The 17,802-nt window shown below is 33.3% G+C and overlaps 1 protein-coding gene across 1 annotated transcript in view; it reads right to left on the bottom strand.

Annotated features, from left to right (window-relative positions):
• LOC150078125 (uncharacterized) overlaps nucleotides 1-17,802 on the bottom strand; it is a 281,371-nt gene that overhangs the window by 121,808 nt on the left and 141,761 nt on the right. The window contains exon 9 of the mRNA XM_090384470.1: nucleotides 15,698-15,769. Within this exon, the coding sequence (XP_090240596.1) occupies nucleotides 15,698-15,769 (72 nt within the window). The remainder of the gene's footprint in view (nucleotides 1-15,697; nucleotides 15,770-17,802) is intronic.

Genomic DNA, 17,802 nt, shown 5'->3' with positions numbered 1-17,802 from the left:
AACTCAGAATAACTTGCAGGGAAAAAACACATTGTTCAGCAAAAATTAAATCCTATTTTGAAAAATTTATAATTTGTAGTGAGGAACTTTTCTTTAAGCCTACACCCACTGCCCATGAGAACCCACTCAGCTCATGACCTTCAGTACTGTATTTGCTTTGGCCATAGCCAAAAACAATTGGATGCTACTGTTGTAAGTGATATTGCTTTTTAAAATATTATATTGTATACATTTTCATGAGCAAACGAAATGAAACTAATAGTGTTTTTCAGTAAACTGAAAACACTATTTTACTGATTACATTTTGAAAGTTAATAAGTAAATTTAAATTATGTACAAATGAAAAGAAGAAAGTCAAATTTTTAAACATTATTATTTTGCCAACCTTATATGAACTACAGTGCAACCTCAATATAACACAAATGTCAGGCAACAACTTTAATACATGCATTGTAAGTAAAGTGCATTATAGGAAAAAATTTTACCATTTTTCCCCCAGATTTTTTTAACATAAATACACTTTATTTACTAATGTTTTATGAGTATACAGATTAAAAGACAAAGTATTAAAGATCATATCATTCCCTTTACATTCTATTAATACAAAATGCTGTTATGCACTTACATTTTACACAACTGTTCTGAAATAATTGTGTAATTTAATTTCCCAAACTGATGACGGCATTTTTTAAAATACATAATTCTTAATAGCGGTCACATAAAATAAATGAAGATATTCACTATCACTCCGACCTTCTAACCACACCACCATTACCTCAGTAATGTTTTCAAGCACTTTATGTTAATTTCTGGTGCTTTTTTCCTTACATGAGTCACCCACATTATCTTCTGAATCACTCCCTATGTCACTGGCCTTCTGTTTGTTGATTGTCTTCCCACCGTTCACAGGGTCTGCAATTTCTTCCTTGCTCAGGTAATGCACAACTGGAGCTCAGCATCCATCTCAATCCAAGCAGCCAGGTCATTTGCACTAAGACTGCCACTGAGTACATTACAAGCAGCCTTTGCTTCTTGTTCTGAAAATGCCACTAACTCAAGGTTATTATTAGTGATCTCATCTTTTCCAATACATTTTTTCCAGAAGTTTTCAATTGCTATTGAGCTTACTTTCTCCCACACTAATCCAATATTATGCAACGTCTCTCAGTGTTAATGTTTTCAGAAATTCTAAAATTTGAATTTCTCAGTTCACAACAATAGCAAGTAGCTCACCACAACAGCAGGCTTTGAAGGCTTACTATCATGATGAGCCCTTATCCATGGGCTCATCATGATAGTGAAATAATGTCCTGATCCATGGGCTGAATTAGTGCAGTTGTGTTCCTTGGCAGAAACACCACTCTGATCTTGCCATCTTTCGATTTCAGGATATCAGCCAAAAGATGAGCTGGACAACGATCCAACAGTAACAGTCTTTTTCTTCCAAGTTTTTTTAGAAAGACAATGGCATCGCACTGATGGTAAAAATTAATTTTCAAACCATAAAGCAAAAATATTACTCATCATTCAAGTGTGAGCTATTTTTATAAATCACGGGTAGGAATTTCATGTTGACATGCTTAAAACACCAGAGACTTCAACTTTTACCTATGCACAATGGCTTTAGCTTGTGATTTTCACTCTTGTTCACACACAACTTTTACCTATGCACAAACTGTTCATCTGTGAATTCTCCATCTTGAATCACATTAAGCAGAAATTCAGGAAACACTTCTGATGTAATCATCAAATGCAGATTTGGCTAAAAAAGGCTGAGCTGGGGCATGACGAGCCTTCCATTTCCAAAATGCTCCCCCCCCCCCCTCCAGAGGCTTTAAATGTGTCATCATCTCCACCAAGAAGCTTAAAATTTAAGTGCCTGTGCTTTCAAAATTACCCCATTTATTGGTACTCCTTCACTACACTCTCTAGAAACCACTTGTATAAGCATTGGTCCACATCATTGTTTTCACAAAGTCTAGTTTTCTTTCTTTGAAAGGCTACTTCATCTTCTATGAATGAATGTAATGTTTCTTCCTCTTTCATCCAGCCAAAGATTGTTCCTTCTGGAATTCACACACGAAATATACTGCATTTTGTTTTGCCACTCATAACTTTTTCAATAATCTTTAACTTTTCTTCAGCTGTGTAACTTTTTCTTTTGATTGCCATTACTTCAGTCATACTGATTTACTAATTTTGCTATGTACTTATTTCTAATGCCCTAGAATTTACAGTGTTTTGCAAAAACTAAATCGAAACTAAACTGTTCTGGCTTATCATAGTACCGAAGTGAAGTCACATGATTTCTCCATAAATCACTTGTCAATTCATGAATATTTCTGTCTAGTTTAGCCCTTAGCAATTTTTGTTATCCTAAGTGTAACTTCTAGTCAAAGAAAAGATATTATGTGCTGTTGTTTACATAAATTTACTTTGTAACTCATGCAGTGCCCTTGATGAATGGTAGCCGTATTCCCCTCCAGAAGTAGCTGTTGTAATTAGCGTTCAAGTGATATATGCTTTTATTGCATTTCTAGCTGAGGGGGAGAAACTGTGTCCACAGCAATTAGTCTCTGACGAGTCCTGTTATTTACAAAAATTACTCTGCAACTGAATATCGAATATATCGAAGCGAATATACAGCCACTTTTTAGCTAATTTCCCCTCATGGAAATACAGCAGTATGTACAGTATTTATGCATATATTACAATATTCACCCTTTCCAGTTTCCAATATGAAATTACTAGTTCTTTTTACACACACTTTTTTTTTTTTTTTTTTTTTTCCAAAATTCATTTTGGGGGACATGATCATAACTGTGGTATATCCAAAACTGCAGTATGAAGAGACACATTATATTGAGGTTAATTGTTTTTAGAAAGGTTACAATCCTGTTACTCTTGAACAATTTGCACATAAGATATTCTCCTTCTTTACTTTTTATTTCTTCTTACTCTTTTTTCTAGTGCAGCTGGTTCCATCAACTAACCTTGTTCAACTTTTCAGGAGGTCACATATAATGTTACTTACTTTCTAAAATCAACAGAAACATTGTAATAGAAACATAATAACAGAAATGTTGAATCAATAGTTTTGTTTTTTTTTTTTTTATTTAATTTAATGTTTTGAGACGAGAATCAATGTAACTTACTTATTCTTCCACCGAAAAACTGTTATGCCCTATCATTTTCTTTTGCAACCACTTCCCCCTTGTTTGGTTATTTTATCTTTTCAGTTTGCAGGAAGAGCACCAAATAAACATATACTGACATCAATGAATTTGCAGCCAAATTCATAGATTCAGTATAAGCTTGAAAACAATTATTATTACATAAAGTGCATCTATTATATAACATGTATTCATACAAATTCTTAACAATATTTAAGAGGACCATTCTGGATTATTTATTGAAGTTTTCTTTTCCATAAATACATTTAAGTATGCATGATCCAGCACCAAAACAAGAAACCAGTGCTAAAACAAGAATAACTTTATTCCACAGCAATATATTTTCTGCTTTAAATAATTGGGCATTAGCAGTCTTCTGTGAAATAAAGTTGCCGAGTCATATACAGGTTATCTCATCTGTTATAGTTTCAAATATTTTATTATCAATGAGGAAACACAAAAAGTTAAAATGCCCTACATTAGTCTAGCATGAATAACTAGACCTTGTTATCAGGTAAAAGGAATCACATCTCAGATCAGTTCCAAATCAGTCCTGTAATTTTTGTAAACAACAGGATTGATTTGGAACTGATCTGAGATTTGATCTGGATGTCACTTTATTTACTTAGAACTAGTATATAAAGGTAGCACTCTCAACTACAACTGGAATGCTTACTGTAGCAATGGGACACTTACGCTGATACAGTGATTAATATCTGCATGCAAGTCATTGTGCTAGCAAATAAACTGAAAGGGATAATTACCTGATATTGTTTATTCTATGACTGTTCCGCTTTACTGGAGACAACACAGATACATACACTCAGTGATCACTGAATTGTGACCAACTGTGGGGGGGGGGGGAATAATAAAAAAAGATAAAAAATATATATATATATATATATATATATATATTTTCAGTCACTCCCCGACTTACATAAGGGTTGAGTTCCACGGAATTCTTTGTAAGTCGGAATTTCTCTAAAGGCTTATGCAGTACTCGCAACTATGCATACAGAATTTGATTGAAGCAAAAAAGAAATGTTCGATGAACGTGTAAATAAAATTATTTATTCATCATCATCATCATGAACTTGGTCCGGCTTCTGTTCTGTTGTAGCTCTTGGAGGTGGTCTTGATCTCGCCATCGTTGTCTTGGTTGACCAACATCTCTCTCTTGCTTGTAGGTTTGTAGTTAAAGGCTAATTTTGGGATCCGGTCTGGGTTCATTCTTTCTATGTGGCTGATCGATTTTTCCTGATACCGTTTTATGTCAATTACTATGTTATCTACTTTTAATTTCTCGTGGATATCTAAATTTCTTTGGTGGTCTAGTCTTGTAAAGCCTAATAATGGTCTTAAAAATCTCATTTGTGCTGCTTCTAATTTGTGTGCATCTTTCTTATTTATGACCCCAGTCTCACAGCTGTAGAAGAGGGCTGGTTTTGAAGTGATGTTGTGCAGTCGTAATTTTGTTTCAGTTGTCATTTGTTTTCCTAAGTGGCGTTTCATCGTTCCATTCATTTCATTATATTTTTGTAGTTTAGTGTGGATGTCTTTCCCTTCATTTGATATTAAATTTCCCAAATAGGTGAAGTTAGATATTTGTTCTATTATTTTATCATCAATAACAATTTTGACTCTTTGTATGTTTTTTCCACATAATCCCATTGATTTTGTTTGTTGTTTACTTATTATTTATTCAATTTTTTTCTCATGCACAGGAAAATTACAAAAGTGTGCAATTACAAAAATTTTACTTTAATGTGGAAACCAGCAAGGTGCTTGAACCTATTAAACCACCCATTGCTGGCCAAGAACTTGGCTTGGGGTTCGCCATACTTATCCTTAATATCTTCATAAATACTTCTCGCTTTTGCTTAAATGGCCATTAGACTCAGGGACACTGGCTTCTGAAGCTGATTTTCCATCCATATTATTAATAGCATTTCCATCTTCGATACAGCACCTGAAAGCTGTTTTGTGATCACTGCTGATCTTAAAGGCACTGATCCTTTAACATGTTCTTTTATACGTGCACTGCCCTTTAAAATAGTATTCACTGTTGAAGCAGCAAGACCTAATTCCTGTGCAACAGATGAAAAACTGTTCTGTTTTGTACTTCTTAATCATTTTCATTTCTAAATCAATTTTGTTTCATTTCCTAGCACTGCCACCACTTGCACTTTCCATTGGTTGTTTTCCCTTCATCATTGTATTAAGTAAATAGGAATGAGGGAAGAGTTTGAAAATTTATGTTTTTTATATGACTGAAGATTTCGGTGAATGGGAAACACACTTCACCATAACATAAAAACCCACACAATTCCAGTTATCAGTATTATCGCAAATGCAATAAGATTGAGTTTGCAACCATTTATAATAGATTTCACTAATAGAAAAGCCCAATAAACTATAAAGTGCAAATTGTTTTATGATCGTGACCTCCAGAAATGTGCTTTAGATAAACATCACAAAGGCGTTCAAAATTGATTCTTATAACAAAACACATGATAACAATGAAAGTGTAGTGAATTCTCCAGCCAGATCGTGTAGCCCTTTCTCTCAGCCAATAGTAGCATTTGTAAATGTGTTGGCCACATGTTTTGTTTTTGTATCCTTAAGTTAAAAGTGATTTTTGTGTTGTGCTTATTTGACATAAATTTATATAAAACTAATACAATTTCCATTAAAAAAATGACCTTTTAGAGAGTTAAATAGCCTAGTTATATAGCGAAAATTTCAACTTCTGAGGTCTTGGAACGAATTACCAAAAAAAAACTGTGTTATTGGGTTCACATTATGATATTTTCACAATACCTCCATTTATTCCTACAGGATGCAAAATACGTTTCCATATTTTTTTAAGTTGAACCGACTGGCAAAAACTTACATAAAGTCGAATTTACTTAAGTCGAGTATTACGTAAGTTGGGGAGTGCCTGTACATGTGTGTATATATATATATATATTTCCCCCCCCCCAATATATTCACTCTGAATTTAATATACTTATTATATTTAACCAGCAAAGATGGGCACCAAACCAAGCTTTCACCGCTGCTTTTAGCTCTTCATTATCTTTAAAATGAGTTACGCAAAGATCAGACTCAAGGTTTCTGAACATACTATACTCACTTGAAGCAACATCTGAACTATATAGGAGTATTTTAATTGTTCAAATCCACATTCATGAATTTTAGCCTGTGCAACACAAGCTTTGTGCACAGGTGCATTGTCATGGAGAAGCAAAACTCAATCATCCAAATTTCTTTGTCTTTTTTCCCCAAATCACAGCTTTTAACTTTGATATAAGGCTGGCATAATATTCCCCTGTAATTGTGGTTTTAGGTCATCAAGTCACAACAATCCTTTTGTGTCCCTGTATAACCAAGTTTTGTCACTAAACAGAATAAAAATCTATCTGGAATAGCAAGAATTCATTTTAAATTTTCTTTTGATAACTACACCTTCTGGTGTTTGTTTTGAATGTAAAGGTTTCTGGAAACCCATCTTATCAAAATAACCTAATCAATAATTTATTAATAAATTTTATATACCCTGTTCTTAAAACTTTTTTTCTCACCCTTCATAGGAATTTCATAAGGGTAAGGATATCCTTTGACAGTATTCTGACTCCAGAGAAACATATTTAAGTTTACATGTAAAATGGATCTTGATATGGCTCTCTGTAGTCTAGTGTGTGTGTGTGTGTACAGTCGGACCTCTATATAGCAAAATCAATCGTTCTCTTGAAAAAATTCGTTAAACAGAAATTTCGTTATAAAGAAATATGATATTTTAAACAATGAAAAACACTAACCCAACATTTCAGAAATACAGTAACAGATGGGAAATAAATCAGAAATAAGTGGGAATGAAAAAAATTTTCTAACATTTTAAAACAATTTATTTATTAATACATACATATTACAAAATGACTACTTACATGATGGGTACAATATATTAGTACACGTTTAAGAATTATTTCGTAAAATATTTGGTTATTTTTTGTTGTACGCTGGATTTTACTGTACATAGTTCATAAAAATGTTCGCATTTATTTAAACACTCAAATATATTTTCTGGCACATTTTCTTCACATTGAGGGCCTCGACGCAAAGTTTCAAATGCTGTCAACATTTCATGTTTGGGAGGGTTAATGTTGCCTGCATTGCTTTTGTTGCCCTCATTTTCTTCCAACTCATCATCGATATTGTCATTAGTTCTTCGAAAATTCTCCACAATGTTGGAGTCACTTGGATATTCAGCTACTATGACATTATAAACTCCTAAAAATTTTTCAAGAACAGTTTCTCCGCTGATCAAACATCTCGCTTGGGGTTCTTCCCTCTCTGCTGTTAATTGGCACTTTAGCAAAACCTGCTTTCATGAAACAATTCCTAATCATTGTTTCCATCACATCTTGACTCCACACTTTTTGTCAACTCTGATATGCACATCTGCAAATCTCTAACAGAATCTTATAGGTTGGTTGGTTTCTATTCTCAGCATAATATTTTTTTTCAGTATCTGCCTTCGGTAGTGCATTTTCAAATTCTTGACAACGTCTTGGTCCATTGGCTGCAGTTTAGATGAAGTATTTGGAGGGAAGAAAACAAGCTTCCCACTTGTAAGTTTCAAAATTACCGAGTGAAGGTGGGCAAGGCAGTTGTCGACAATCAACGCAATTTTTTATTTTTTATTTCATCATCTTTCTATTGAAACATAAAATACACTGTTTAAAAATTTCACTTGTCGTCCAAGATTTTTTGTTGTAATTGCAACTCTAACGACTTTACTCCTTTGAAACATCAGGGTTGTTTACTTTTGCCTATTACCAAAGTTTCAGTTTTTCATTACCAGCCATATTTGTGCCAACCAAAACTGTAATTCTCACCTTACTATTTTTACCACATAAAAATTTATCACCTTTAAAAGTCAGTGTCTTGTTCGGCAAACATTTAAAAAATAGACTTGTTTCATCAATATTGAATATGTTGGGCTTGTAGCCCTGCATAATTTTTTTCAAAACTGTTTCTTTTCAATGGGTACAGTCTTTTTCGATTACAACTCCACTTTCACAGAAATAACTTTTTGAGTAAGCCATGGTGCCTTTTAAATTTGTCCAGCCAACCAGAACTGGCTTGGAACGTTTTATGCTGCCCAGAAAAGATGAGTACTCCATAGCCTTCCTTTTATTAGTGGCCATGATATCAGCATGTTTTAGTCTTGAATCAACTTCACCCACATCTTCGTATAGACATAATTTCAGATGATTCCAACTAGGTCCCGTTTCCTTAAACAGTTTGAGAATTGAAACATGGTTTTTCAGAATGGGTGACACACTACTGGCAGGGATACCAAATTTTAAAGCGATTTCTTTTTTTTTAGCACCCCGATCAACACTAAGCACTTCCAAAAAAAAAAAAAAAAAACTGATTGAGAGACCACTTGCACCTACCATGTAAATAGAGACAGGTGAAATTTAGTGAAAGTGTGGACGACTCATTTCTGCGAAACAACAGATAAATTTCAGGGATAAAGGAAAAATCACGCTCTCCTAATTCTCTAATAGGGTGCTTACAGTAGAAAACAGGCTGACCGGAGCCTTTGTCTGCATTGGGAATATGCCTTAACCTTTGCCAATGGCTGTGGACATAGATAACAGTTGACCAGCATAACTTCTTGGTTCAGCAGAGGCAGTACAATATGTTTTATGGGCACCACTAAATTGTGGAATGTTTTAGCTTTTAATTTGTGCTCTTCAGAATTAATCCTTTAGTTCTCAATTCATGCTTTCCAAAGCATCAGCTCTATCGCTTCAAAGCTGGAAGTGTGAACAATGCATACCCAGGTATCTTGAATTCAGGTCGTTTTATGGAAATTTTTTTCATTACACAGAAACTACTTTCAATGTAATAACTGAGGGGAAATAAAAAAAGTTCGCTAAACAGAAAATTTTGCTATATCGAAGTTCATTAGAGAAAGGTCTGACTGTGTACGTGTATATATATATATATATATATATATATATATATATATATGAATATGAGTTAAGTTGATAGTGGTAAGAGTTTTTAAAGGTAAAATATGATATACTAGCTTATCAGACAAACCATAAACCATGGCGGGTACCCAACGTGACCTGGAAAAAATCAATCTATGCTATGACATATATAAAAAATACCATTAAAATACCATTAAAATGTTAATTATGGCAATAAGATACATTGAAAGGGACTTTTTCTAGGGCTAACCCTTTCAATGTATCAACCATAATTAACAGATAGCTCGTTAATTATGGTTGATACATTGAAAGGGTTAGCCCTAGAAAAAGTCCCTTTCAATGTATCTTATTGCCATAATTAACATTTTAATGGTATTTTAATGTTATTTTTTATATATGTCATAGCATAGATTGATTTTTTTCAGGTCACGTTGGGTACCCGCCATGGTTTATGGTTTGTCTGATAAGCTAGTATATCATATTTTACCTTTAAAAACTCTTACCACTATCAACTTAACTCATATTCATATTTATACAGACCAATGTAATGTTTAATCGTCCTAGATGGCATTAATTGGTTATGTGACTACTTAATATTTATTATAATATTTATATTTATAACATTTAATATTTGCATCTTCATACTTGGATATATATATATATATATAGATAGATAGATAGATATATACATATATAAAATTACGAGTTTGTGATCATAAATGGATTCACAGAATCTACAAAATTTTGCTTATATGAGGGGCTGTTTCATAAGTTTCTAGTCTCTCATAGAAGAGGGATGTATTTTTGGTGCATATTTTTTTTTTTTTTTTTTTTTTTTTGATAATTTGAACCTTTATATGAACGAGTGCAGAGTTGTTTTAGTTCATAACTTAGAACACTTTAAGTCATTAAAGTTCAAGCCTGCATAAACAGAAAAAAATTTAACATCAAGCCATAATAAAATATCTTCGCAAAAAGCAGTTATTGAGCAAGGATATTCACAAAGATGTGAGTGGCTGAATTTAAATGGGGCAGAACCAGCACTGAAGATGAAGAGTGCCATAGACATCCATCAACAGCAACTGCTCCAGAAATAAATAAAGTTCATGACATGGTGATGGATGATTGCAGTGTAATGATTAGAGAAATAGTAGAGGCTACAAGCATCTCAACTGAATGGGTACAAAACATTCTGTCAAATGAATTAAGTATAACAAAAGCTTCCACACAAAGGTTCCCTGTTTTTTGACACCCAATAATAACATCTTAAATTCAAAACTTCAAAGCAACTTTTTTTCTTGTTATCAAACAGATCTTAAAAACTTTGTGGCCAGACAGATAACTATGAATGAAACATGGCTTCATCACTACCAACCAGGGCAAAACTTCACTCAAAATAGCAGAAGCATTCACAATCTCCAAAGAAGGCCAACTCACTGGCAAGTAAGGTCATGGCATCTGTCTTCTGAGATTCAAAAGAAATAATTAATGGTAGATTATCTTCCAAAGGACAAACTGAGTGGACAACACTGTGCTAATCTAGTAACTACATTACAAGATGCAATCAAGTCAAAGAATTCAGCAAACCTGAATAAATATGATGATTATGATGGAGTCACTGGTTAAAGAAGCACTGCAGGATCATCTAGACTAGACAGCAGTAATAATTCAGACACAGCATGGGTTTGTCAAGGGGAAGTCTTGTCTGACCAATCTGATTGGTTACTATGATGTGGTCACAAAAGAACTGGATGCAAAAAATAATTTTGATATCATATACATGGATTTCCGGAAAGCTTTTGATACTGTTGCACATGGAAGACCACTGTACAAATTGGAGCAGTATGGCATTAAGGGCAAGTTGCTACAATGGATAAAAGGATGGTTGAGTGGGAGAAGACTGAGTGGTAATCAATGGATACTGCTCTACGTGGACTGATGTTATTAGTGGTGTTCCTCAGGGTTCGGTGTTGGGCCCATTGTTGTTTTGTATATTTATCATGATATTGTCAAAGGTTGCAGATGATACAAAGGTTGGAAGGGTTGTTAATAACAGTAATGACAGCAAACTGCTGCAACAGGATCTGGAAAAGTTGGGTAGATGAGCTGATAAGTGGCAACTGAAGTTTAACATTGACAAATGCAAAGTACTGCATATGGGTAGCAGTAACCCCAGAGAAATGTACCAACTTGAAATTAAAAATTGTGCAGTCAGATACTAAGTTTTCTGGGCAGTGCAGACAGGCTGCCAGAGTAGGTCATGGGGTCTTGTCAATGATATACAGGAATTTTGTGAGCAGGGATAAGGAGGAGAATATTCCCTTGTATAAGGCAATGGTCAGCCACACCTTGAGTACTGCGTACAGGTCTGGAAGCCTCATTTTAGAAAGGATGTAGAGTTGCTAGAATGAGTACAGAGAAGGGCAACAAGACTGGTGAAGGGAACAAAGGGGTGCTCTTATGAAGGACTTAAGTTCTGCAAATTGCAACTTCTGGAGACTAGGCACCTGCAAGGCTATCTGATTGAGGTTTATAAGGCTATGAATGGATTGAGCAGGCTCAATGCTGACAGGATTCTTCCTCTTGCTTAGATTACAAAACTGAGGGGGCATAGATTCAAACTGAGGAAAGATAGTTGTAGAATAAACGTGCGGAAGCTTGCCTTTAGCCAGTGGGTAGTTAATTGCCGGAACAAACTTCCATCTGTTGTTGTGGAAGTTGACAGCTTAAATAAATTCAAAGAAGATCTAGACAAACATTTGGAATGAATGGATCAGTGAAATGAGACGGTTTTTTTTTTTTTTTTTTTTTTTTTTTGGCTGATGCTGTATAAGCTTGCTTACTTGCATCATGCACCTCTACTAATGCTAATGGTGTTTTGCTTCACAATGGCAATGCACATGTTCATAAATCTGCTGTTGCCATGACTGCAATTCACCAGGGTGGCTATGAATTGTTGCTCCATTCACCATACTTGCCAGGTCTAGCCCCCCATCTGATTTCCATCTATTCTTGAAATTAAAAAACTTGTCTGGAAGGAAATGAGGGTCAGATGAATGAAGTAATAGAGACTACACACTCCTTTTCTCAGGATCTTCGAGAAAACAATAACAAAACTGGAATCATAAAACTGCAGCACTGATGGAAAAAATGAACTGATGGAAAAAATACACTGAGTTAGGAAACTGCATTAAAAACAGTGTAAAGTCAACATGAGATAATGTCTTTTTATGCTAGCCTTAGAAATTTATCAAAGGACCTTCATATCAGCTTATTTGTTAGCTGAAGCTTATTTGTTCATATTTCTTAATAACTAATTCCTCCATCATACACAGTTTATAACATTTGTAAGTTAAATTAAAATACTGGCATTATGAATGTCTGGCTCATGAGAAAATTAATCTACATGTAGTACCAGCTCCATTGCAACATTATTATAAAAACCATTTGGAATTCATGGAAATATGCCAGTTTGTTATTGTTTGGTTTTTGGGAGCATTAGCAACTAAAGCCATATTGCTCCGGGGATATGCGGTGGTTATTCCCTGGCTTTTCCGCATCCTCCATATTTGGTGGTCACAGGCTCGAACCCTGGTCTAATCAAGAAGTGTGTGCTATGCACTGCTGCTCCTGCCCACCTGGCTACGGAGGCACCTGAAATATGCCGGTGTATCTGATACAACAGAATAGCAATATCCAGTAGAAAAGAGATAGAACAACTTTCCTGACAAGTTATCAAGTATACTTACTATATTGCTGAAGCATCGAATGTTATAAATAACGTTACTAAGGTTTTGAAAAAAAAAACCTAAGAAATCATAATATATAAAGAAGGTACAAAAAGAGGCACATTGTTTATATATATTAAGATTTAGAAATTTTTTCTAATGGTGAGAATTTTTTAAATCTCAAAATAAAATATAAACAGGGTATTGCTTTAAAAACTCATATTTTTTGAAAGTTTACATACACAGGACAGTATTTGCATTTTAAATCATTTCACTCTTATAGCATAAAAAAATTAGTATTACAACATAAGTCCGTAATACAGTGAAATTTTGTTCTGCTGAAGACTTAAAATAATGAATTCAACTATATAAAATCAGTTTTCAGTACTAATCATCTCCTCTCTCATTAATTAATAATACTGTATCACAAGTTAGTTATAAAATATTCTTCCCCCCATATTACTAGCAGAAATCCACTACAAGCTTTCATCACCATCACATATCACATTTAGCAAATAAAATCAAACAAATCTTTTATATATTGATATTAAAAATGTTTTCGTCCTATTCAAAATTAGGTTCTTTTCAGGAACTTTAATAAGTTACTTGTAATATCCAATATGTCAACAATATAGTATAGTATCCTTGATAAAATGTCAGGAAGGTTACTTAGTTCAATAAGTCTATCTCTACTGGATATAATTATTCAGATGTTATCAGCACAGAAGCCTATTCTTACGAATAACAATTTCCATAATAGTACAGTAAGACCCCTATATCCACAGGGGATATGTTCCAAGACTTACCGTGGATGGCTGAAACCGCAGATATAAGCCTGCTGATCCCATATATAACATGATTTTCTTGAACATACATATATATAATAAAGTTTAATTGATAAATAATTAAACATACAATAAGACATTACCAACATTAAATACGGTAATAATAAAGTACAGCAGACTCTCGATTTACCGGGATTTGGTTAACTGGAACACTCCAAATTAAAAAAAATATATATATATCGACCAGAAATCATAAAATTCAAGTAATAACTAGAATAGGTATAAACAGATATTTTGCAAGTCGTAAATAAGCGACAAGAACAGACGTTATAAGTAGTCGTTGGGAGATTAGTGTGCCTATTATCTTGCAACCCCTGCTGTCTTCACACCTACCACTCAAAAAAAAAAAAAAAAAAAAAAAAAAGAGAGAGAGAGAGAAACCATGTTTAGTTTGATTTAGTGCATCGCGTTGATTTTGTATTCCGTCGCACTGTAAAAGGACAAATTTTGTTTGTTATTTATGTCAGGGATGTTGGATTTTTTTTTTTTTTTTTTTTTGAAATTGCGAAAATTATGGGCAACTGCAAGAGTTGTGCTTTCAACTTAAACAAAAACTTGAAATTATTCAAAAGTTTGAAAACGGTGCATCCGTTAAATCTCTAAAGAACCATTATAATGTTGGTGACCAAACCATATGAGACATTGTAAAAAATAAAGAGAAGCATCATATTGGACACGTGAGTAGTACTTGTTCATTTTATTCCCCCCCCCCCCATGGTTAACCGCGGGTAACTGAATCAGCATATACGGAGGCACAACTGTATTACAAAACAGAGACAGCACTACATGTAGGTAAATTTTCTCCACAAAGCCAAACACTGCATTTTAGTTAAATTTACAAAAGACTATAAACTACATATAATGGAAGCATTAACCATTAAGAAATATAAACAGGCCCATGTGTCTGATTGGTATGATCATATCTAGTAGAAGAAATGTCATTGTGAGATGATGGCAAAAGCTTAGCATTTCTTATTCATTTCAGTTTCTAACTTTAACCATTTTCCTATATTTTTAGTTGACAATTCTTGCAAGATGCATAATTCTTAATAGGTGATGCCATATCTTTTTTTTATTTTATTCTTGCAAGAGGCAGTTCTTGTAAGTCTTTCTTAATAGGTGATGTTTTATCTTTATTATTTTATTCTTTTTTTTTTTTTTTTTTCATGTATTTCATTTTAACTCAGCAGGTAATATAGAGATTAGTAATTCACAAAGAAGCTTTGCTAAATCATTTAATTCACAGTCTTGATAAAACTTAAATGACATCACTACCGAGGCTCGCACTCACTCACTCTCCCTCTCCCCCTCTCTCTCCCCCCCATAGATACAGAGAGTTAGTTATAATACTCCACCGCATCTGTCTATATGTAAATAAACAGCTATGCTAAGCTTCAGTTTCTGAAATCTAAACAGTCTAGACATCTTGCACTGTGCATTCTCAAAACTTCTGGAAGGGTCTCCAATTGTGATCACACCAGGAAAATAAGTAACTAACTGTTACCAAGGTTGGTAACCTTGTATTCATTAAAAAATAAAAAAAAATTGTGAATACATTGTTATTATTTAATTATATTGCACATTTTATTCAAAAACATGAGTATGATGTTCTGCAAAAAAAAAAAAAAAAAAGGCGTGTGTGGTAAAGAAAAAAGAAGGATGCCATTTTCCAACTCAAATATACAAATTACTAAAAGACATGAATAATTTGCCAAACCTCAAATTTACTATAAGCTTGTGTAAGTTATCAAACAAGACTCTAAAATAAAGTTAGTGCAAACCTCTACACAATAATGCACAAATGATCAGAAGAGAAAAAAAAATAAATAAAATTAGTGGTAAAGGTGTAAAACATAAAAAATATAAAAAAAGAAATCGGGGTGTTAAAATAAAGTATGACCTTATATTGTAGATAATGCAATTAATAAAAGTGGTATACTTACAGCTCCAAGAGATTTTTACAGAATTCCCAACCATCATATTCTATTTCTGTAATTTTATTATGAGCAAGTGACCTAAAGAGATCACAATACATATATATATATATAATGTCTGCTAAGTATTTTTTTTTTCTGTATGCAGTTGCCTAATTTCTATAATTTTATTTATTACATTATATGTTTAAGTCACACACACTATATATACAGGAAAACCTTGTTAATACAAACTTCAAAGGACATAATTTTTCTCACTTTATAACAACAAGGTTTGTGGAAATTAACATGTCAAAATCAGCTTTCTAATTCTGTTTCATGGTTTACTCAAGTTAAACTTTAATTTAACATTTTACACATTTTTTTACTTAAAATTAATATATTCTTAAAAATAAAAGAAAAACAATGTAATTCTGAATGAACGAAAATCAATGGAATTCACAAGAACTATATAAATGGAAATTTTAAATATTATTAATTAAAACAATCAATGTCATTCACTAAAACAATCAAGGTCAATACAATAAGGATTAAATGTATTCTATTTTATTTACAATTTTTTAACACTATTGATAACATTGTTAGAGGAATGCTAAATTGCTTTGCAATTTCTGTTTTGGTGTGCTACACTTCTTCAATGATTTGGAATTTAGTACCCAAGCACAAATCATTTTATTTTTGCTTTGTATCCATGTTGAATAGTGGCAAATTTCACATTTGACACAAACCAACTGTTCATTCCACTAAAAACTAAAAGTGGTTCAAAATGTAAAAATCTCATTTGTGCAGAATAAGTTGATGTTTGAAGTACAGGTAGCCCTCGATTTACGTCGGGGTTAGGTTCCTGGGGGGATAGGTGCAAATGGAACCCTTTATATAATGGAGTCAAACAGAAATCACAGGGTTAGGTTCCGGGCACCAAAAATTTTACCTACCATTTTGCAGTGATTGTTTTATTTTATTAGCATTCTTCATAGTTGTAGTAATAGTCAATAGAGGCATATTCATAGCCCTACACACATTAGGGCGGCTTTCATCAGATTCTATCCTCCGAATATTGCACTAGGATTCAATTAATTACTTTTACCAGACATGGCATGTCTTTATTCTATTAAATTAAAAACTTTAGAACACGATTTATTAATAGGACAATTAATTTAAAAATGTTAGCGTAATAAATTCCCAACACGTGTAAATAGCATAAACAACAACCAACTGAATGCTTCACTGCATGGACCTTTACTACCTGCATCCACGAGTGTTTACTTTGAAGGCAGGAATCTTTCTCACCTCTGATACGAATGCGCTAATTGCTGATTGGCTCAGATTGTCCTAAATCACGTTAACAGTACATAATGCATAGCACAGTATGATGCCGATAAATTTTGTCTGATGATTTTAAACTTTCAATTTAAAAATATTGGAAAAAAAAAAAAAAAAAAAAAAAAAAAAGGAAAAATAAATAAATAAAAATGCCATTTTGGTCAGTGATCGGTGCTATTGTGAATCAGCACAAATTGGACCGACGCAAAACGAGGGCTACCTGTACATGCTTGGGTGACTGTGGTTAATGCATGCACGACTACAAAATAAATACAGTAATGTTAATGTATTTTCTCTGTTTTTTGGGAAGTCATCTGATCTTGCATGGTCATCCACGAGTATAAATATAAAATTTATTCATTTTATTACACCAATGCCCACAGCAGTGCCAACTGTATTTTAGCTTGCATCTTTTTTCACATTAAGCTGATGGATCTGACTACCGCTTTCCTGAAAGGACAAAGTACCAGTTTTATTTTATAGGTACCTATTTAATTTTTTCATTGTTACTACATCTGATGTGGTCAGCATTTCTCCACTCATACTCTAATCTACTTATCTACATTTGATTATGATCACTGAGTATTTCTGCTATTACAAGCAGTGCCTCTGGTCCATAAACCATCCCAATATTTTAATTTATTATTTCTTTTTAAGCAGTTACTTTTCACTACAACTACTTGTTATTAATACATTGTATTTCACAAGCATTGTCTAGGTGTTGCTAATGCTGCCTTGAATTGCTTTATATACCTATCTAACTCAGTATTTCCACTTTGACTCTTCAACCC

This window comes from Mastigoproctus giganteus, chromosome 11 (assembly GCF_048544385.1).
Source record: "Mastigoproctus giganteus isolate SK-2022 chromosome 11, ASM4854438v1, whole genome shotgun sequence".
Taxonomy (NCBI): Eukaryota; Metazoa; Arthropoda; class Arachnida; order Uropygi; family Thelyphonidae; genus Mastigoproctus; species Mastigoproctus giganteus.
Note: the sequence above shows the minus strand (reverse complement) of the source record. Positions and strands in the feature narration are given on the sequence as shown.